General features: G+C 39.8%; 1 protein-coding gene across 3 annotated transcripts in view; it reads left to right on the plus strand.

Annotated features, from left to right (window-relative positions):
* Positions 1-23,080, plus strand: part of LOC123309086 (ankyrin repeat and SAM domain-containing protein 1A-like) — a 32,104-nt gene extending 9,024 nt beyond the window's left edge. The window contains exons 3-17 of one of the 3 annotated variants that reach the window (XM_044891967.1): positions 54-207; positions 296-441; positions 502-624; positions 11,470-11,699; positions 11,795-12,038; positions 13,147-13,362; positions 14,481-14,718; positions 14,850-15,542; positions 17,550-17,709; positions 18,246-18,739; positions 18,913-19,290; positions 19,894-20,157; positions 20,268-20,420; positions 20,632-20,763; positions 22,590-23,079. In XM_044891967.1, coding sequence (XP_044747902.1) covers positions 54-207; positions 296-441; positions 502-624; positions 11,470-11,699; positions 11,795-12,038; positions 13,147-13,362; positions 14,481-14,718; positions 14,850-15,542; positions 17,550-17,709; positions 18,246-18,739; positions 18,913-19,290; positions 19,894-20,157; positions 20,268-20,420; positions 20,632-20,763; positions 22,590-22,904 — 3,940 coding nt within the window. In that variant the 3' untranslated portion in view covers positions 22,905-23,079. Of the gene's footprint in view, positions 1-53; positions 208-295; positions 442-501; positions 625-11,469; positions 11,700-11,794; positions 12,039-13,146; positions 13,363-14,480; positions 14,719-14,849; positions 15,543-17,549; positions 17,710-18,245; positions 18,740-18,912; positions 19,291-19,893; positions 20,158-20,267; positions 20,421-20,631; positions 20,764-22,589 lie in introns of all 3 variants that reach the window. The other 2 variants (XM_044891968.1, XM_044891969.1) reach the window with 2 other exon arrangements.
* The last annotated feature ends 746 nt before the right edge of the window (positions 23,081-23,826 follow it).

A 23,826-nucleotide genomic window follows, 5' to 3' on the forward strand; every position in this document is an offset into this window, starting at 1 on the left:
TGAGTTTTTGACAATCGTCTCCTCGAATACCATCAACATCTTTCGTTTTTCAGGGAAATCGTAAGACTGCTTCTGGACCATGACGCATCGACGAATATCATCGATGTCAAAGGATCTTCTCCCCTTCATCTGGCAGCTTGGTCCGGCAACGTTGACATTGTACGGATGCTGTTGTCCGGACCGTCTATCTGCAATGTCAATCTGACGGTGAGCATAATTTTATTGGTTCGAAATAAGATTCTTCCACAGGACTGGGTCGTGAAGAAAATTCAAGCAGCAATTAATTTTTTTCTAGAATAAGGACGACGAAACTGCACTCCACTGCGCAGCTCAATACGGTCATACAGCCGTTGTTAGCCTTCTTCTGGAGTATGCGTGCGATCCAGGCATAAGGAATTGTAGGGGGGAGACGGCCTTAGATTTGGCAGCGCAATATGGCAGGTGAGTGATTCTAAATGCGATGATTATCATTGAGTTTCTTCGATGATATGCTTTTTTCAGGTTGGATACGGTGGAGTTGCTGGTCAGAACGGATCCTAGTTTGATGCAGTGTTTGAGGAGAGCGGCGCCTGATATTGTTTACCCTCACACCCCGTTGCACCTGGCCAGCAGGAATGGTCACAGGTAAATTTATCGACAGTGATAATACAATTTTTTTTATTTAACTACAGGTTTGAATCGAAATAGAAACCTCAGTATATAAAAACTGCGTGTGACAAGGTTCGTTAACAAAGTTTATTATTGCTACCGTATTTTTACCTTTTTGTCATCGAGTAAGACTGCGAGGAAAAAGACACAAGTAAGGGATGGAGCAGCCGTCTAGTTGTTAAAGCAGAGCGGACGAACACGAGAAAAATACTCAACTAGAGCACTTGAGATCATCACAGATCTTACTTCTCCACATCTAGTGATAGATAGGGTAGCTCACTAAGCCATCCTAAGAATAACTAGGGAATGTACAGAGCTTGCAAAAAAACTAAGTCACCTGTGGATTCTCCAACGCGGTGGCTTTTTTTTTGAAGCTTATGATTCAAGAATAACGGAGAAAATATAATCTGACAGTTTCACCAAGCCGAAACAATAAAAATTGGCTATAAAGGTCACAAAAGACTTTTTGAATTGTTTCCGCTCCTGAACTTCCAATTGTTTTCGCATTCATCATAAAAGTTGTAGACCATTTCATTTTCCATAAATTTTGTCCGAAGCAATTTTTTATACATTTGAACGTTTTTGAGATATACGAGGATGTATTGATATCTAGTTAGCCTAGACCAGATCCATGCAAAAAAAATATTGCCTTACCATAGCAACAAACAATAAATCATTAGAAGTGTCAGTGTGAAGTTTGAGGTCAAAAAAGTAAACCAGAGTTACACAATAAATTAAAAGAAAGAAGATGTGCACCGAAATTGTGAAAATCGAAAAATTGGGGTATCGAACCATCATCAAGTACCTGTATTTAAAAGGGTTAAGAGGTAAGCAGATTTACGAAGATATGCTTAATACCCTTGGTGATCAATGTCCTTCGTATGCGACAGTGAAAAATTGGACTGCAAGCTTCAAAAGAGGTAAATTATCCATTGAAGATGATGAGCGATCGGGAAGGTCAGTTTTTGTGTCAGTCCTCGAAAATATCGATGCAGTTCATGATATTTTTTTATCAGACTGTCGAATTGGGATAAAACTGAATATTTCATAGTAACGCGTTCATCATATAGTTCAAGTCAATTTGGACATGAGGAAAAGCGTGCAAGGGTAAAAGCATCGCGTCCGATTTGTGCTTGAATTGAAAACGATGTAGAATTCTTGAGCCGAATTGTTACTATGGATGAGACTTGGGTACATTTCTACGATCCAAAAACAAAGCAACAATCGATGGAATGGCGACACTCTGATTCTCCAAGACCTAAGAAGTTTCGTGTCCAAAAATCTTCTGGAAAAGATCTTGCTTCAGGTTTTTGGGATTGTCATGGAGTAATCCTGATTGATTATCTGGATAAGGGTAGACCAATAATCGGAGATTACTATTCGACATTACTGACCACTTTACGGAAAAAAAAAAATTAAAGAGAAAAGACACGGAAAGCTATTCAAAGGTGTTTTGTTTTTGCAGGACAACGCCCCCGCACACAAATCTCATGTTGCCATGCAAAAAATTCGTGATTTAGGGTTGGAGATACTAGAACACCCCCCTTATTCACCAGATATGGCTCCATCCGACCATTATCTCTTTCCTCAACTGAAATAAAGTTTAAAAGGTCGTAAATTTTCTTCCAACGAGGAGGTAATAAAAGCTGTGGAGGTCTGGTTTGCAGAGCAAGAAGAAGCATTTTTTTTGAAAGGTCTAGAGACGTTTCAGGTATAAATGTATCCAATTAAGAGGAGAATATGTTGAGTAATAAAATATTTTGACATTGAAATTTTGTTTGGAGGCTAAGAATTTTCAATGTATAGAATTTTATTCTCTACAACTGTCATAATACTACAGAAACGATTAGAGGTACAGGAAGGGAGATATTAAAAAAAAATCCTTTTTATCATCTTCAAACTATCAGCTTTAGAAAAACCCCCCTGATTAGTGTCAGATTAATGGGTCAACACGTCTGCAACACCGAGATTAACCATCTGTACGAAAATCTGACACACTCGAGTATGTACAAGTAACGACTTTCTTCAAAGGACTGCTGTGACCTTGCGTCACGTCCGAATTTTCAGTCTCTTGAGAAGTAGCCTCCTTTGGATCCAATTAACAGATCCTCTTAAAATCTGTCACGCTCGAAAAAAAATTGTTTCAGTCGTTTTCAAGTCTGCGGTACGGTCAGCCCCACCACGCAAACTGTCAGATAACATAACATAAATTCATTATCAGAGACACGTATGGCATATACAGTATGTACACCTGACGATTTTTTTTTCATCTTTGAAAACCTGCAGACAGAGCCGGAACTAGGATTCTGGCGCCTGTGGCGAATTCTCATAATGCGCCCCTAAGAAATTCTCTTTCTTATGTTGATTTGTATTTATCTTTCATAATCGAATACCAAGCTCTTTTTGCTCGGAAAATTTTTTATAATTTATTTTATAATCAAATAATCAAAATAAAAGGGATACGAAATAACAATAACATGCATTCGAAATGAACTATAATTTGACTTTTCTTGCTTTGGTTCCTGCAAGAATATCAATGATGTCGTGATTCTTTTTCTTTTCTATTGATGGGAGTGCTATGCTAAATAAGTCAGCCTTTCCTGTCCAGTTAAAGACCTTAAATAGGTTTCCACTAATTTCAATTAGTTGAAAGAACGTTAATATGTAGCTGTGGCAGCTGTAGTTACTGATAAAGTCAAGAATATTTTGAGTGGCCACAAATTTGTATGGATCTGAATCGGGACTATACTTCAATGCTTTCTTGTTTAGTTCGCCAAGTAGAAAGCCTTGCAAAAATATTCCCTCGAGGAAGCTGTCTTCAGAAACTTCTGGCAAAACACTGAATCTTTCTTCAAGTTGCAGTGAAATATAGTTCAATACTTGAATGAGGTCCTTTTTCAGCTTATTCTTCTAGTCAAAATTAAAATGTTTCATCATCAGCTTCTCCTCCAGGCTATTTTATTTTTCTTCTCTTTTCCTCTTCTGTAACCTCTATCTGTGATAATTTACAAGCTCTCCAGTTCGAATGATTTCCAGGCTCATATTATATTTTCACTCAATAACTTAGTATATATTATAATAAGAAGAAGTAAAACCCTTAGAAACAAAAATGCACGAGCGTTGTCTGCGATAAAAGGAGCTACTGTTGTCTATGTTCTGAAGGAAATACCCCCAATCGGCTATGGTTTTGCGCCCCAATCGGTCTCCGATAGTTTTTTTTGTAAGTATGTATATCTCGACATGGCCTTTGTTATCGCGTTGGTTGTTATGCGACGCCACATCCGTCAATAGAGACATTCTTTAGAAGGCTGTGGCGACGCATTCTGTTTTCAGGCTGATGGTGTGGACTATATCTTAATAATTTATTATTATTGAGTATTTGATTATTATTTTCCAGTCAATGCTGTGGCCTACGGACGTTATTCACAATCCCACCTGTATAGTGTTCGTTTACGTTCACATTAATTTAATTCACACACATATGTATAAAGTGTTTGGCATATTTTTATAATACATTAGTATTATGTTTTGTGTTAAATATTAAATGAAAAATAGTCAATTGGAGAGACTACTGTTTTTTTATTATTTTTATTTTGCGCCCCCAGATCGCTAGCGCCCGTGGCGACCGCCTCTCTCGCCACGCCCTCGCTCCGGCTCTGCCTGCAGACGCTTTCCCCACCGCTGAAAGTGCATAAATCATAGAACCTTTCATTTTCTCCACGACGCTCGAGTAAATCCCGATCGTCGGCTCCCCAACTATTCCTATATTAATATGAATGCTGAATTATCCACTTCAATTTAACAGTGTATCTTAACGGAATCAACTCATCCTCCAGAAATTTCCTGGTGGTACGTGGTACCTAACAGTTGTTACTTGAACGTTTTCGCACCATCTAGCTTGACGATTGATCGTCACCCACGTTCCCGGTCCTCTCGTTTTCCCTTTCAACCCGTCTCGTAATCCCATAAATCCCCGATATTTCTGCACATCTTCCAGGTTTCCATCACGCGTATCAGGCTTCGCGTCACGCGGATTACCGAGGCCATTGTTCCCGAAATTGTTGCCGCGAAGCATTAGCCACGCAATATGCGTGTTAGGCCGAGCGTACACGGTAGGCAGATTGTAATACACATACCATGCCGATGGTCGCACGTTCGCATATTGCGGCTCATCCGGTATGTTCCCATTATAATGTGTCGGATTCTCCGTCTGTCCGTCCGTATGTACGTGTATGTATCGCGCAGGTGATGTATGGGGCTAGATGTTCCGCTAAGCTAATGCCGATAGTGGCCGATGAGGGAGTAAGATAGGCCGTGGCGATCGGAAGGCTGGATCTGATTGTATCTACGCTTTAATTGGAGAGCGCCGGGAAGAAATCGATATTTCAATACGTCCGTATGCGAAGAGTTGTGGATTATCTTATGTGTCCAGATTAATATTCATATTATCCTGATTCTCCATAGGTACCTGAGTAACCCTCAGAAGCAGGAATTGGGGTTGTAACCCAAAAATACTGCGATGGATGTACGTCATGATTGTAAGACCTATGACCACATATGGGGCAGTAGCCTGGTTTGCTAAGGCAGGTCAGGTAAGTACGAGGAGAATGCTCGACAGAGTACAAAGGCTTGCCTGTGTGTGCATCACAGGAGCCATGAGGACGTGTCCAACTAGGGCGCTTGAGATCATCACAGACCTCACACCTCTACATCTAGTGATTGATAGGGTAGCTCATGAGGCCATCCTCAGACTATCTAAGGAAGGAACAGGTAACGAGAGAATCAAGAGTCAGAGAGTTTGGTCCTCCCTGAACGACTACATCTCATCTGCAAACCTTCCTAGTGACCTAATGATCAAGAAAGTAAGCATTGAGAAAAATTTCAGTACAATGCTAAGTAAAAGAAGAGATTGGGAACGGGAGTACACCGCCTACAATCTTAAAGAAAATACATTAAAATGGTATACAGATGGTTCTAAAACCGCTACAGGAGCTGGCGCTGGGATTTATGGGGCAAGTACCAAGTGTGCACTATCGTTAGGCTCGTGTACAAGCGTCCTTCAAATGGAAATACTGGCAATCGAAAGATGCCTAGATGTAAATCTAGAAAGAAACTATCAGAAGTGTGATATAGCTATTCATACAGATAGTCAAGCTGTCGTAAAGGCACTGAGCTCCTATGTCATCGATTCAAAGCTGATTTGGGAGTGCCGGAATAAACTCAATGATGTAGGCAAGAAGAATAAGGTCTCTTTAATCTGGGTTCCCGGTCACTCGGGAATCGTAGGAAACGAGAAGGCCAATAAACTTGCCAGAGACAGCGCACAAACACCACTCACTGGCCCAGAACCCTTCTGTGGTATAGGAAAATGCACCTACAAGAAGGAGTTTATGGAGAAGGAGAAAGCCGAAAGGGAAAAACTCTGGCGGAATCTCCCAGGAATGGATCACTCCAAAAAGTTCCTTCGGAACTTTGAAACTGCTCGATCCAAAAAATATCTGGATCTCAGTAAGAACCAACTACACCTACTCACTGGCTTTCTCACAGGACATTGTCGCCTAAAGAAGCATCTGTTGGGTTTGTCGGCCACTGACGAGTGTAGATTCTGTGGGGAGGAGGAGGAAACTCCTATTCACCTGGTTACGGAATGCTTTGCCATTGCAAGCCAAAGGAAAGAGTGCTTTGGACGAGAAACTTGTAGGAGTGGGGAATTATCCTCGTTGAAGCCGTCCCAGATATTGGATTTCATCAGATCTCTGGATCTGGAAGGCGAGCTGTAAAGGGCGCGATGAAAACAGCTCTGTTAGGGGGCACAATAGACCTTAAGGTCGCAGTGAACTGTAACCCCTTCTCACTATACTATACTATACTAACCCTCAGAAGCTCTGTGGATTGTACGAGTTCGGAGAATCAGTTGTGTTCTGTGTAGGCTTTGCTTTGTTACTCTGTCCTTACGCCACCTTAGGCACAGCACTGTTAATTTGAACCCAACAGTGAATGGTGGCCCGCACCCGTATGGACTAGAAAATTCCCGGGATCAAACTCGGTATCTTGCGGTTGCGAAATACTGAGCAAACGCTACGAACGACTATTAAAGCTCAACGCCAACTTGTGGTCGACATCGGATTCCATTTTATTCGGATGAGGTTCGTTGATAGGAAATGTAAGGTTAAATTAAAGGTCATGCCAGACGTGTCATATAAACCTCAAAGTTGACGTCTTTTTGATGTCTAGATGACGGTCAAATGTCAGCGTCATTATGACGTCAGTGTATGACGTTATTTTGACGTCTTATGAAAGGGATAACGCCTTGAGAGGAAGGCAACGAATATAATAAGGATTAATTCAGATGCATATCACCCGCCGATACCAATTAGACAGGAGTTACGATCTGAATGAGCTAGCCAATATGCCATCATCAGGGCCACCAAATAGAGTACGCTCCATCGAAAAGAAACAGATTCTGACCATGGTTTTGGTCTCGTTTGACCTCGTCAGAGCAACATAACTTCTACCGTCTGTTCCGTTATTTCTAAACAGTAGTGTCAGTATTTCAGAGACGATGCCTATTGGCCTAGTCGTTCGAGTTCTATTGTTATTCGTTTTACTTCCATTTTCAACACCCTGTAACTTGAAACTGAAAGGACCAAACGAAAAACAGTAAGAGAATTGTTCAAGCTCGGAATGCCGTCTTTCTTACGAGCATAGATTTGAAATTGTTCGATAGATATTCACCTTTACAGTGAAATGTCTCGGTAATCGATAATTGCTAACATGAGTATGCCTGCAAGAGGTGTTGGAATGAGATTCAGATTTGATGGAGGCCTGTTTTAACCTGAAGCGCCTCAGAGCAAAAACCCGTAAAGAGTTTATCACGGAACTTCAATATGCAGACGACTGCGCACTTACCGCTAGCAGCCCAGAGGATCTACAGATAATGTTGGACACCTATAAATATATATACGAAGCTTTAGGCCTAAGACTCAACATTGACAAAATCCTGGTCAGTCAGCCAGAAAACCTTCAAACAGATATCAGCCTGAAGGATGAAACTCTAGAACTGGTCGAGCAGCCAAATACTTTGGGAAGCTTCATAAATACTAGGGCTAACCTGGACACAAAAATACACAACCGTATCAATTCTGCATTGGGCATTCTGGAAGCTAAAGGACAGAGTGTTTCAAAATCACGACCTCAATCTGAAGACCAAGACAGCTGTTTACAAAGCAGTGGTCCTCCCAACGCTTCTTTACGGAAGCGAAAGCTGGACTCTCTACAGGCGACACATTAAACAGCTTGAACAAACGCAACAACGTCATCTAAGACAAATAATGCACAGCAGATGGTTCCACAAAGTTTCAAATACAGAAGTCTTGCAGTGCTCGAATTGTATAAAAATTAAGACTCAAGTCCGACTCAGATGGAGCGGCCACATTCTGGGGATGCAAACCACAAGACTCCCCAAAATAGCTCTGTACAGCGAATTCACAGAGGGACAGTATAAGCGGTTTAAGGATACACTGCATCAATCCCTAAAATCAGTTAATGCGAATCATAACTGGGAACAACTAGCGTTAGACAGATCACAGTGGAGGTCTTTGGTCCACAGTTATAATAGAGGCTCGAGAAGAATACAGCGGCGGCCAGATCTGGTTGGTGGCTATCCATGTCCAAAGTGTGGAAGGGTTTGTAGGTCACGGTTGGGTCTCTTCAGTCACAGGAGGGCACACAGTCACAAGTAGCCCTAAGAAATTATAAGTTTGATCGCACCGATATCGATAGTCCGGTTTTTTTTTAACGCTTTTTGTAGATTTATTCTCAGTAACGAGATTCAGCAATGAATGAATTACATAATCAAAAATAATGGATTTCTTTCTCCCCAACCTAATATTTGCAAAGGTAATTGGGTTTTTTATAAACAGAAAACAAATAAATGCGACATCCTCAACCTTTGACGAGCAGTCTATTCGCATATCGATATCGTTCCTCCGAATGGGGATAAAGGGAAAATTTCATTATGGTCTATTTCTATGGCGATAACGTAATCATCTTCGCAGGAGACTACGCGGCCCCGTTGTTCACTTGTTTCATCGATTATCACGGATCCGCACCAGGGAGCACACCTCACTTCGCCAGTCGAATATGTCAGTCGCCCATGCACTTGTATTTATTCATACAGGTGAGGACCAGAGGGCGTCACTACGCGACTGCTCGTTTGTACCGCACAACACACCTCCGTGAACATGTCGATGCGTCGATTTTGTGCATCGTTCACGCCGGAACGCACCCGGCTTTCACGGTAGAACGACGATCGCAATTCCGCCGTATCGACGGCATAATTGCTCATTTCTGTAGATGGAACCTGATAGATTGCCACGGTAGAATGCGACAAGGGGCACACGACAATAAGGAGGAATTGTTCGGTGCGAGGGTTGAATGCCTGGATATTAGAATAGGGGTTGTAGTTCGTCGCATGGATCGGTCTGTCGCGTGGAGTAGATGCGACCAAACTTATACTACTCTAATAAAAAAGTATCCGGGAAGAAATAAAACGCACAAATATTAAACTTCTTCAATATTATTTAAATCGCCTTCAAAATATGCTCCATTTGAAGCTATACACATGTGCCAACGTTTTTTTCCAATCATGGAAACATTTTTTATAGGCGCTTTCAGGGCTGGCCTTCGGCTTCTTCTGCTAATTTTCTTTTATATGGCGTCTATGGAGTCAAAACTGGTTCCCGGATCGGTAATTTCAGTGTGAAGAAAAAAAAAAGTCACGCGGAGCCAGATCAGGCGAATAAGGTGGCTGGTCGATGGTATTTATCGAGTGTTTGGTCTTAAAATCGTTAATAATCGTGGCTCGTTGAGATGGTGCGTTATCGTCATGCAAAATCCACGAATTCTTCTGGACCGTTCGACACAATTTCCTTGATTTTTTCGACGTTATCGTTGCTTCAAGAGATCGACGGTCGTCCTGAACGAAGCAAATCTTCGACGATCTCCCGGCCGTTTTTAACGACTTTGTACCATTTGTACACTTGGTTTTTTGATGAAACAGAGTCTCCATAAGCCTTTTCTAGCCTTCGCAACGAGTCAGCACACGAAATTCTGTTCAAAACACAAAATTTGAGACAAACTCTTTGTTCAATATTTTTTTCCATTGTAAAATTCGCAGACTACCGCTGAGGTCGACTGGTTTCAACAGCTGTCGTGAACAAACTAGTCGACAGACCGCGCTCATGTTTGGCATAGTAATTACGGACAGTCCTACCAACATACAGAAACTTCAAATACTCAAAAATACTTTTTTGTCAGAGTGTAGGGATAAGGGATGAAGGGCACAGTGATGATGAGGTGGGTCGCCCATCTAGTAATCCAGTGACTTTGTTGTCTGGAAGATTTTTTGCAGACTTATTCATGATGTTGGCCTTAAGAATAATCCAAGTTTGTGACCTCGAACGTCTAACGCAACTTTGTCAAAAATAGAAAAAACCGCAAAAAATCGTATTTTTTTTAAATTTTGGCGATTATTACCCTAAAGGACTAGTTTTTGAAGAAACTTTTTCAGGACGTTTTCAAAGAAGACTAAATTTGCTACAATATGATACTAGAATTGTCTCTGTGGACCCAATAGTTTCCGAGATTCAAGCCCGTTTGCATTGCCTAACCCTAAAAGTCCCTCTTCGCTAGGTGCCACTTCACTTACGGCCGTTTTCAATAATCTTATCTATCCATTGTTTCAGTTACTGAGGATAGAAAATGCATGTGATTTCGTTTCTATGATCTATCTGTAGATATATTGTAGAATGGTTACCAATGGTTACTAATCGTCGGTAAGTGAAATGAAGGATAGATAGGTTTATTGAAAACGGCTTTCACTCAAAAATCTTCTCATTCTCAGGTACCGCTTAATGGAAACTTAGCTAAGGGACACTGACATTTGGCAACGCTGTCTACAAAATTGTTGGTACACTTGACCTACTTGAGGATTTCAAAAGAAGAAATTCCGTCCGTTTCTATGACTTATTAATATTTTCTGCTGACCTGCCCATCACTTGAGTGTCGTTTGAACTCAAAATCTACAGAATGTTCTAGTCCCAGTGTTTGTTTGTGTTTTATATGTAAGGAGACAGCTAGTGAAGGAACTAGGTATAAAGAATCTTCTTGCGTTGATTATTTCCCTTGAGAACATCAAGATTCATCTCCTGATGGGAGTATATCATCCCAATACGTCAATCCAGATTCGGACGAACTTCAACTAGGACCTTTCAAAAGGGCTAAATTAATAAATTTTTTTGATTTTCAATATAACCAATTTCCTAAAGAATAAACTTATTAACTCTTGTTGTTTTAGTATCATATTGTAGCGAATTTAATCTACTTCAAATATGTACTTCCAAAACATCCAAAAGAAGTTTTTTCAAAAACTATTCCTTCAGGGTTATAATCGCCAAAATTTTGAAAAATAACATGATAGTTTTAACGACTGAAAATTAACGGCAAAAAGTACTTCTCCGAGCAGGACTCGAACCTACGATCCCCCGATTGCCAGTCAGGTGATTTACAACTGAGCTACCTGCTACACACTTGTGTGGTGTAAAAGGAGAATGTTCAGTCTATAAATGGACAATTGTGGAATATTTTCAAGGCTGTCTCTGGTTAGAAATTTCTGATATTGGAAACAATGAAATTTTGCGTAGAATTGGCGTCGGGTTTTCAATTTTCAATCCATACTTCAAAGAATCGAAAAGTTCACTTTCATTTTAATATACCATATTCGATATAGGTTTGTTCTTCATCTCTTTTCTGTTTTTCCAGGGCCGTAGTGGAGGTGTTGTTGAGGGCTGGATTCAGCGTGAACATGAGGACGAAAGCTGGCACGCCTCTGCACGAAGCCGCCCTGTGCGGTAAAGTGGAAGTTGTGAAAACGCTTCTAGAACACGGGGTCAACACGTCCATAAGGGACGCAACCAATTATACTGTGATGGACCTGCTGAGCCAGTTCAACACTGCTCCCGCGTCTCAAGAAATCATGGGCATTTTGAAAAGTAAGGCTATGCGATAAATTTGGATGAAAAAATACATTTACTGCTCTACAAAAGTGTGTTTCGGAGGTTTGCATCGTCGTATTCATTCTTTGCAGGGCACAAAAGAGGTCTTCCATTAGCTGATAGCGACGGGGAATCTAACCATCCCTTCCCTGCCGTACCCCATCCGGATTCCGATCTGGGTAGCCCTTACGAGAACGTCAGGCCATCTTCCAAGAACTCCAGATCGGGTACGACAGATCCGTCTCCAGGGACGTCACCCCTAAGGTGGGACAGTTACCATAAACACGCCAGACCACCCGAGGGTTTTGAAGATAGGCGGACTTCGGGAGTGTCCATGTGAGTGCCAGTTTTTCCAATGAATTTTTGAGGAATGTTGTTGTGAATGCTCTCTTATTTTTTTGTCTGCTTGAACCTTTGATATTGTTCAGTTGAAGGTGAGGCATATTTTTCAACAGGATGTGATTCATCAAGAATAGAAATGAAAAAGTTCGAATAACTGAATAAGAAATATTAAGTTCTTACATATTCGCCATAATCAGTACCTAAATGAAAAAGTTTTCCAATCTCCCATACACTTTTTCCTCGAAAATTTCAAGTCCATGAAGGCATAAATAATTAGCCATCTTATCGATTATCAAGTGTTCAGAGCAAAGGAGTTTAAAGGACACAAATCAGATGACATTGGTAGACAGTTAGCATCACCTTGCAAAAGCTCTGTCATGTTTGAAAGTGTTGTTTCATCGTGCATTACTTCGTTTTTTCACACTTCTATCCTGTTTAAAAGAATGCCCTGCCTCTGAAACCAAACTATATGATAGGATGATGCTTTTTTCGACGTTTCTTTTTTTATTTCTGGCATTATTTTCGTATATTTCATCACTCTTTTTCAGAAATAAGATCAAATCTACGTATCAGATACAAAAAAGTTCAGACATCATACGAGGGTTGCTATTTATGAATTGAGAACTACTAACAATGGTATTGCCAGGTGGAATCTGCCATCGGCATTGTGAAGTTCGACTTTTTTATAGTATACGTATTGAAGTACGAGTGTTGTTTGCAACAAGTAAAAGAAAATTTCAACTCATTTAAAAAATTGAATTGTATCGCAAGAATTCAAAAGCTCATGACTTTCGACGTGGTCTAACTCAAGAATAGTGTATCAACAAAGCACGTTTTGGAAGGGATGCTTAATCATAATATGCAGAAGTGAATGAGTGAAAGGCGAATATTTTTGAAAGCCATAAGAATATTTTCGATAAAAGTTGATTGATTGTTTGTTCTTTCAGATCCTAATACATAAATTCCTAATACATAAATAGCACCTCTCGTATAGTATAATTTTTTTTCATATGGTTTCTCAAACCTGACGTAGAGGCTTCATCCTTCGTATTTCCTGTCTAATTTATCTTTGTTTTTTTAGTGTATTCTGTTTCTGTTGCAGTTATTCTTTATTTGCCGCATCTTTAGTACCGAATGCATGTTTCAGGAATGAAAATTACCATATCTTAAGAAACCCCCAAAAAATCCTAGATTTAACACCGTTGCACGGAATTGAGTTTTCGTTTACGGAGGACCTGACCGCTAGGAAGGAAAGCATTACCTCTATCGATAGTTATCATACGGCTTTCGATTCCTCGCTAGAATCAGAGTCTTCAAGGTAGATTTTCCATTTCGTTCGAAAACTAAAAATATGTATCTCATTCGTTCTGATGTACAGGTTCCCAATGGTATTGGTACAGGCCTTCTGAAATTTTACCCTTCTTCGAATTACATAGTTCTCCGTCATATTTTTTCTATTCTTTTGATGTGCACGGATACACAGAGCCATCTACGATGATTGAAGACCACAGTAGCTTCTGGGTATTATCCAGCTATTCAGTATGAAACGAGATACAGTTCAATGGGGAATTCTTCTCAATTTGGATTCACAGCATATGCAAGTTTAAACCGAATAATTATGAGTTTCATTCATGAATTTTTCCAATGCATCACGGAAGTTATTCAAACTCATTCCTTAAATATGAGGTTTCAAAAATTTAAATCGCTTCGTTTCTAGTTCACGATTTGGCAACAACGCCGACTAGAGAATAAAAAGAACAATATCTTGTTTATAAAATAACAGCTGTTGATTTACAGCCATCATAAGGCGCGTACTCACTGGCGAGCCCCAACAGCAACCGGCCATAAAATTCTCATAAAATTTTACGACCTTCCTCGTTCGTCGCAGACTTCATGGACAGCCATCTTTGTGTATCTCATCAAGATAGTGTATTTTTTGTCCTTTATTATCAAGGCATATTTCAGTCGATGTTGCTAAATTGTGGAATAGAAACGAAACGCTTTCAATATCCATTTTTATTATTTAAGAATAACTATATTTGAGAAGGACTATTCCCTATTCCTGGATTGGCGCTAAAGTACTACTCGATAATACTCAGAAGCTACAACTAGTATTTAATTAGGGTATATCAGTTCCAAGCGCTTTTCCATCGGAGAAAGAGCTGTGTTGGTCTAACGAGGTCAAATGAGATCGAAACCATCAGCATCTGCTCTTCTTCGCTGGAACGTTTTTCCTTTAGTTGTCCTGACGATGGCGATGGTATGCGTCTTAATTAATTCTTATTATTGTATTATTTTTTCTGTACCGTTCGAAGTGCCAACACCATTAGGATCTCTATGTATCGCTTGAGCTTCGTTCAGAACTATCCCACGTCCACTTTGATCCCATCTCTTCAACCGACTCCGTTAGCAGCGTGTGGAATCTTCTTGTTCTAGGGAATCGGATCTGAGCGACTTCTACCAGATACCTTGCGCTCCGAAGCAGTTCATGGACGCCGAAGACAGTCATTTTCTGTCCGCCAACAAGGACTCTGACCAGATAAGCCTGTCCAGCACCGCTTCCAGCTACGGCAATTCGAGAAGGCCGGACAGCGGTGGTATACCTCTCTACATTCCGATGAACATGAACAGCAAGGGCGGATACAGCCCTATATCGAACCATAGCAAAGTGTCGGTGAGTTGGATTTGTTTCTGTTTATGTAAGCTCCTAGTAATTTGGCATCTGCGGGGTTTCAAAATGCACTATGCGTTACGCGTACGATTTGACTCTTCAAAGGACAATTTCTTCCAATAATACGGTTTCAGCCGACGCCACCAAAGAAACCACCACGTAGGAACATATCAATCTCCCCCACGCACCTCCAACCGATGTCCATGTCAGTGGACGGAGTGGGCAACAACGCCTACGAATACCTATTCCTCTCCCACAGCGGCACGCGCAGCCAGGGCAACCTGAGCGATCTGGACCTGGAGCACCGCAGGGAGAGGCTGTCGCACGGGAGGAGCGTGGACCAGTACGTCGAGATGAACGTCTTCAACATCGCCCTGGACGACGACGAGGTGCAGAGATCGGGCAAGGAGCTACACAGGGGGAAGAGCGAGGACCTGGATTGTCGGAAGAAGGCCGAACCGGTGGCGATAACCTCCATGTACGAGAACGTGATCATAAAGAAGCAGAACCCGCGCAGGAAGCTGCGCAGGAACCCCGAGGTGTACGAGGACTTCAACTTCAAGAGGAAAGAAGACGCGGCCGGCACGTCGCTGCCGGAATCCTCCTTCGTTTCGAAGGCCTACATCGTCATCAGGGACAGCGACAATTCCTCGTCGAACGAGGGTTTCGAGTCTTGCAATTCGAGGACCATCGAGCGTAGGTGTTCCCTGAACAAGTATCCCCTGAGTCCGACCCATTACGTTCAACCGCCCACCCCCGAACACCCGCCTCCCAACCCCAGCGAGGCGGAAAATTTGATTTTCCAAAAGATACGTCCGTTGAGTCAGGTGAGCAATGAAGAGGTGAATGCTGCATGATTTTTGTCGATGTTGTTGCGTGCGTTCGACGCTTGGAACATGGATACATGGATCTGTGTTCTGAGGTTTGACGTGATGGAAAACGGGAGCTCGGTTGATTCTGTGTTCTTGAATAGGGGTGCGTCAGTGCAAATTTTGATCGAGAATACCGATGGTTATGGTGATATTGGTGATAACGCATCGGGAAAAACGAGAAAGATTAATTTGGAATTGCGAGACCGATTCCAAGACCTTTTTTTGTACAGGGACTGATACGAATCGATATAAAGAGTGGGCAAGATTCGATAGCCTCTGTTACCGTAAGGGTTCGATTTTCAAAATTAGCAGAATTCAGTGGCGTAGTCGAAGATTTTGTTGAGTCCGCCACTATTGTGATATAATAGTTACTTCTATTTTTTTGATATTATCCTAAATTATCCAGATTTTTTCACATATTTCAGACCCATATATTTCCCGATTCTGAATATGTATAATAAGTCGTGTCTCTAATTAATTGTTCCTCCAATGAAAAAACGCAAAAACTATTTCGGTCAAGTTGGCATGTTATTTCTATCGATAAAATGGGCTAATGCGTATAGAACCTTATGCTTCTCTATGTTGTGCCAGGTTATGAGAGACTTTGAAGATAACATTTTTGAAAAAATGCTCTGAAAATGGAGAAATAACGAGAATTTCGATTTACATGAGAAGGTGTTGGAAAAGGCTGGATTACTAGTATTTACAGGGTGATTCTTTGACTCATACAAATATTTCAACAGTAGATTCTTCAGGTCAAAAGAAAGACTTTTTTCGAATTCCATTTTTCCCGAATCGGCTCGGTTTAAAAGATACAGGCTGTTGAAAAACGATGAAAAAATCCCACAAACATTGAATGGAATGAATTTCGGAATATAGTTTTTCGTTCATTTGATGAATCTTTTTCGAACACAAGATATCACCCACGTCTTCCAGTTTTCTCATTATTTACATTACGTATCATAAAAAAATAGCAATAATTCAAAGAACCCAACTATTGAAACTAAGTTGGATGGTATCTGATGAATATTTGGACGTTTTGTAAAATAAAAGTACCCATTCCTCATATTTTCTCTTATAATGCGCCGTTTTCGAGTAATTTGATATGCAAAAATTAAAGAGTATTTGTGAAATTTGAACTTGGGTACCTTGGCTGAATGCAACTCTGTTTGAAAGATATGTAGTGTCATAGATTCAGCTTGTTCTTCTAAAGTGAAGCTATATCGCCTAATCGGAAAAATGGTATAGGAAAAAAGTGTTTCTTTTGACCTCAAGAATCTAATGTTAAAATATTGGTACGAGTCAAAGACACACCCTGTAGATCATCTACTAGTACTACTTGAAACGGTTTGGGAAGATATAAATATGAATTGAAGTCTACAAAATTTGCTGAAAGTGATGAATTCCATATTGAAAAATACTCGGGAATATTATGCACTAGCACTAGGTGGTTAAATAACTCATCCGAGTGATAATCAGAAAACTACGTCCTACAGATCATGACAAGCTCTAACTTAGTGTGAAACCTGTGACTATTCTCACCGTTTTCTTTATTACTCTTCGAGAAATCAGACATTTCTTCGATCCCATTTTCCATCACTTGTCATCTATCTAGTATTGAAAGTATTATCCTAAGTTCAAATATCGAATTTTAGGCAGCTATTTGCAAGTCGAAAAATTAAATGTGTCTATTGCTTGTTATCATTTTTTCTGTATAATGGTTGTTTGTTCCAAAAAAAAGCACTGATTATTTAGTCAATCTGAATGGCTTTATTCATTTGTATATAGATCGATTTGTTTTTGTTTTGCTAAACCCTATTTTTGTTGTATTATTTCACTAATATACGCAGATAATAAAGATTTGTTCGTACCATGCATTCATTCATTTATTTTATTCGTACCATTGGATGTTCCTTCTGCATGCTTTGAAACGTTATTGGTTCAAATCAGAAAATTCGGCAGGAATATAAAAGATTGTCGAGAGACATGGAAACGGAAACTGAGGAGGAATATTTGATGATCTATGAGAGATCAAGTGGTAGTTTCTCTAGCAGTGTGTCCTTGTCTGATAGAAGTATGGATAACGTTATTGAGGAGTATTATTCCGATGCTCCTTTCGCAGGTAGGTGAAAAATTGTTATACGTATACTGGCTCAATTCTGAATTCCACTATTTCTATTTGGTCCATATAATCAATTCGAAATTTTTCGATACATTCTTCACGAGAATTTTCAAAAATTCCATTGAAAAATATATTTTGATGGATTCCAAATTTAGTTAAAAAAAAATTCGTCACTCTAGAGGTCACACTTAGAGATTTACAGGCCTATTGGCTTCGTTAGTAATAACACTCAGCCTTATATACAGGATGTCTGTAAACAAATGTGAAAAACTCAGGGAGATGATTCTCCGATGAAAATAAATAGGGGTAGTTCCAATAATTTTTTTTCGAAATTGACCCCTCTTCCAGGATACAGCCATTGAAAGGCGATGATGAGCTGACAGTTTTTAATTTTTTTTACGGGTTCTGAAAAACACAGTCTATAGACTGTGGCAATAATAATAACAGTCCGAATTAATTATATCAGGGACATGCATCTGATTCTAGTAGATTTTTCCCGTCAAACAGGATCACCCAGGTGAAAACTTCATTTTTAGGTCTCAAAAAAGGTTCTTCGAGAGTACTCGAGACCATAAACCAAAACACACCAGCGGTCAGACCGAAATCTTTGAAAAAACTGAAAGTTCTCTACGACTCCTCGAACATATCCAATAATTCCAATACGAGCACTGACGACATAAAGAGCGATACAGAAAAATCATCGAGTTCTGAAAAAGAGTCTGAAAATAAGGAGAATAAGAGTCAGGTGAACCCTGATAGGTTGTCTACCCTGAGCCCGTTCGATGAACAGGAGGAATGGGCTAAAATACAAGAAATAATGGCTTCTTTTGGTACTGGAATCGTGAGGGAAAGCGTCTTTGTGGCCGAGTTAGAGAAGGAATTCCAGAATAGATTAATGACGTTAAGTTATTCGCAGAATAGCCTCAACTCGGAGCCCAGTAATAATATTGAGACGTGGTTGCAGAGTTTGGGAGTTGGGGATTACACTGGTCTCTTTAAAAACAGTGGTTTCGATGATATACATTTTTTGGTAGGTATCTGAAAGTAAGCAAGAACACCGGTAATTTTATTATACACATTACAAGGTATCTTTTGATTTTTACCTTTTTCTGATCAATTACCTACAAGTCAAACCATTTCAAATTGATAATTTCATTTGGGGTTATCCAATTATGAGCCTTGTTCTTCATTCTTGGATTTCAGAACGGAGTACTCGAAGAATCCGATTTAATAGACATGGGTTTGTCTAGCGACAATGAGCGCAGGGTGATATTAAACGCAGTCTCCCAATTACCAACGAAAATCCACGAAATATCCCTAAACAACAACAACAGCGAACAGAATAGTGTGAACCAGTGGTTGAAAGATATCCATTTGGAACAGTATTCTGAGACTTTCGCAAAGCACCTGTATCATGATATGGAGAGGATTAAGAGGATTTGGGATGTTGAACTCAGTGCTGTTTTAGATATAGATAAAATAGGACATAGAAAAAGGATATTAGCTAGCGTGAGCAATGGCGAACACATTGTCACTGGACCAAAACTAGATGAAATCAATCCAGAGCTCAATTCAACTCCGGTAAGTACAAAAAATAATTCTGTTTGCTGTAAATATGTGAGTTGAAGGGCGAGTTTTTCTACCCACATGATACTGGTTTTGCATTTTGCTATCGTTTGAGAGTTCTAGTGGGGCAGAAGATTCGATGAGGATACTTTTGTTTATATTAATCATTGTCGAAGGGACATAGGCTAGGGCTTACCTCCTATATCTATGATGTTTCTAGACCGAAAACTGACGGAGGAATCCAAATTTGACAACAACTAGGTAGTGCTGGAGTATTTGCCATAATTTCCAGGTTGTTTCTCATCTGTTTTCATCGAGTCCCAATTATCATACGTTCGGTGGCAAACTTACTCTCCATCAAAAGTAACACTTCTTCTCCTTATGAGATAATATACTATTATGACCATAGCAGACTCAATATGGCAAATTTTTCCTTCAAAAAAGCTTTACTTTCCATCTTAGAAAGTCGAACTTTCTTTACGAGCTTTTCACTGCAGCTTGAGGTCGTTAGAAAAATCAGGGGCTCATTAACTCTAAGATCTGAGTCACAATATCACAGTCTCAAGACTTTGAACGCGTGGTTCCCTCATTTTTTCAAACTGTTGGCGTTATTTGCAGAAATCCGAAAGCGACCAGTCTTCCACGGATGCCAAAACGCATTCTGCGCATTCTTTCGAAAGTAACACAGGCACGATACGTCACAGGAGAAAAAAATCACGACCTGCACCACCACCACCTATCCTGGATAAAAAAAATTCGGGCGAGGGGTCTGAGGGCAGAAAATCTGGCGATCTGGTGGTTGGTGGTGGCAATTCCATCAAGAGTCATTGGAAACACCAACCTATGCTCCTGATTACTGGAGTTATCAAGTATGCAGCGAACGTAAGTGGTAGTTTTTGAAATCTGAGCTCTTTAAGATTTTACTATTCTGATGAATATGGAATTGACACCTACGAATCCTGCGTTTTTTCTAGCACAATTAATTTTTTCAGTACCTAGGATCTACTACTATCCGTGAATTCAGAGGGACGGAATCTACAAAGAAATCTTTAGAAAAAATGAGAAAATCTTCAGATCATCCTTCCCAAGAAATCGTTTTGTCTATTTCATACAGGGGAATAAAATTTCTGAACCCTCTCAACCAGGTACACTACCCTGAAATAATAGACCAATAAATCTTTTCATTTGTGCCATTACCACTCATTATTTTTTTAATTCTTTGGTATATATTTGATTTCATTCATTCAAGATTTAAGTAGCATCAATAACTGAAATAAACTATAACTGCTTAAGCTATTATTTCTCTTGCGAAATTATCATGCGAAGACCAACAACCCATGATAAACTTTTCCTCAGAATGTGATTTGTGAGCACGAGATCCGTAATATGAACTGCGCCTGTCAGGACACTGAAGACAGGACCTACTTCGCCTACATCACCAAGGATGACGAGCAGTTTTATTGTCATGTTTTTCAAGCTGTTAAAATGGTAAGTGGCAGAAGCTTAGTATCACTGTGTGTATAATGGTGGGCCTTCTTCTACTGAGATTTTCACTTTCAATCTTAACATCTTGACTTAAGGAGGGAGCTAAAACCTAAGTTCTAACCTGGGTGAGATATACAGGGGGTTAATACTCAATAGTAAAAATGAAACAGTCAATACACTTGTAGACGATTCGTCCTTTTGCTGTACAATTTTTTTTTTGAGAAAAGAACAATCGCACACATACTTCTCTACCGGTATCACGAATCGTTAAAATGACGATATATACAGAGTGAATCTTTGACTCGTAAAAATATTTGAACAGTATAGATTTTTGAGGTCAGATGATACACTTTTTTCCCTTGCCATTTTTTCCGAATCGGCTTGGTTTAAAAGATACAGGCTGTTGAAAAACCATAAAAGAATGTAATTTTTAGTTCTATCTCACAAACGGTTTTATCGAATGAAATGAATTTCGGAATAAAGTTTTTCATTTGATTGATGAATCTTTTTCGAACTAAAGATATCACCCACGTCTTCCAGTTTTCTCATTATGACCATTACGTACCATAAAAATATCAAAAATTCAAAGAACCCAACTCTTGAAACTAAGCTGGAAGCCTTATAAAGAATATTTTTGACCGTTTTGTAAAATAAAAGTATTATTCATATTTTCTCGTATAATGCGCCGTTTTTGAGTAATTTGATGTTCAAAAATTAAAAAGTATCTGTGAAATCGGAAAAATTGGTTGAACACAACCCTGTTTAAAAGATCCACAGATGTGTAGGCTCAGATTCAGGATTCAGCTTGTTATTCCGAAGGTAATTTTGTTCTTCCAGGGGTGGCACAACCCATTATAAAAACTTAAAATGGCTATATTTTTTCATCAGGGCCGAATCGGAAAAAATGGTATAGAAAAAAGTGCTTATTTTGACCTCAAGAATCTACCGTTAAAATATTTGTACGTGAGTTAAAAATTCACCCTGTATATATTCTTTTGACGATAATTTAGAATCAGGTAATATTTCGGTGTGGGGATCATGATAAAAACCACATCCCCCTTTATTCGTGATAGTGAAGAAACGTTCTGGTTGATTTTTTCCACAATGGGGAATTCTCCTCAACTGTATATGCAAGTTTAAACTGAATAATTATGAGTTTTATTCATGATTTTTTCAAATTCAACTATTCAAAATCATTCTTCTAATATGAGGTTTTAAAATTTAAATCGCTTGGTTTCGAGTTTACGATTTGGCAACAGCGCCTACTAGAGAAGAAACAATGTCCGATCAGCTTGTTCATAAAATAACAGCTGTTGATTTACAGGCGCGTACTTACTGTCGAACCTTAACTGCAACCGGCCATAAAAATCCCATAAAATTTTACGAACTTCCTTGTTCGTCGCAGACTTCATAGACAGCCATCTTCGTCTATCTCATCAAGATAATGTATTTGTTGTTCTTTATTATCAAGGCATATTCCAGTCGATGTTGTCAGCTTGTGCAATCGAAATGAAACGCTTTAAATTTTAAATACCCATTTTTATTTTTCATTTTTAAGTGCTTAAAATGATTTTTTTTGGGAAACGGTTGAAATGGTTATTTCAAAATGTGACGTTTCAAAGATATTCTATAAAAAATACATAATTTTCGTCAGAAGGAGTATTCCCTATTGCAACACCGTATATTCTCCAGACCTGTCTAATCACTGCGTCCCCTGTATCCCAATTACTCCTCCAAGACAAAGGCCCACCTTCCCGCTTTATCTCTGTCCGACGAATCGGACCCTTAATTCAACCCCAACCCCTGACAACGCATGAGGTCCTTTCCAGGACCAAGCCATCGACATCATCCTGACCCTCGGCCAGGCTTTCGAGCTGGCCTACCAAATGGCTCTGCGGGAACAGGTCACGTGTAAGACCAAAGGGAATCGCACGACCGCAACTGACGTCCACAAATCGACGGCGAGTCCCACTTCGACGTCTTCACAGGGCCGTGATTTCAAGGAGTCGACCGCCTCCAGCGTCAGGAGTAGCGACCTCAGGATGAACGGCCATCCTTTGAGGATGAAACCGCTGACGTTATCAATCGCTGCGGATGGCGTCCTGTCGGACGTGGGCACGTTGCAGAAGGGCAACGATGAATAGGTTTTTGTTAGTCTTCAGTTGGAAGGAATGTTGTTAATGATGGTACAGTCGTAGTCTATCCGATCTCACTTGACCAATTTAAAAAAAAAAACAGACGCAACAATGTTTTTCAGCTCTCTCCGCATCCGTAAATTCCCGATTATACACTCAATCGGCTCAATATTCAGTATATCCCGAAATTAAGTAACAAAAGGTCCTTTCGTTCGCATAAAAATTGTAGCACTTTTCTACACTCAATTTTAGTATTCTTTTACTGATTGAATTTACACCAGTGTAGAGGAGGTATAGTTTATCTACATCTCCTTTTGACTATGTGTAGATAAACTACACTTCCTCTACACTGGTCTAAATTAAATCGAGTGTAGAGAAGTGCTACACTTTTTATGCAAACGAAAGGACCTAATTTTGGGTCAAAGATTCTTGAGAGAGCCAGGGGTCCCTTTCACAGTCCCCTGAACTTCGCCCCCTAAAAAAAGTATTCTCATCTCAGAATCTTGTTAATAAACGTGACTTTATTTGTGGGCAGATCATTATGATAACGGTCGAAATAGTTATTTCTGTACTAAGAACGAAAAACTGTGTATTACAGTTCACCTTCATGCAAGTAAACAGGTACTGGAGGAGCGTTTTTTATATCCATATCGCTATCATCCATTCTTAATTATAATGAACACTAATATTCAAAAAACGTTCTTAATTCACTCTTGAAATCTAGCAGATTTCGTGAATAATTAATTTGACAATAACAAATGACAGATATTGTCACAGGCACTTATGTTTTCATCAATTCCTGGCTCTCGAAATTGTAAAATGGCCTCTGTTGTATTTGTTTCTAAGCAACAAACAGAGCGAACGAAAAGTTTACGGATGAAAAGTATCTGATGCGGACGAAAAACTGTCTATTACAGTCGAGTCTGCCGCA

The sequence above is a fragment of the Coccinella septempunctata genome, chromosome 3 (assembly GCF_907165205.1).
Source record: "Coccinella septempunctata chromosome 3, icCocSept1.1, whole genome shotgun sequence".
Taxonomy (NCBI): domain Eukaryota; kingdom Metazoa; phylum Arthropoda; class Insecta; order Coleoptera; family Coccinellidae; genus Coccinella; species Coccinella septempunctata.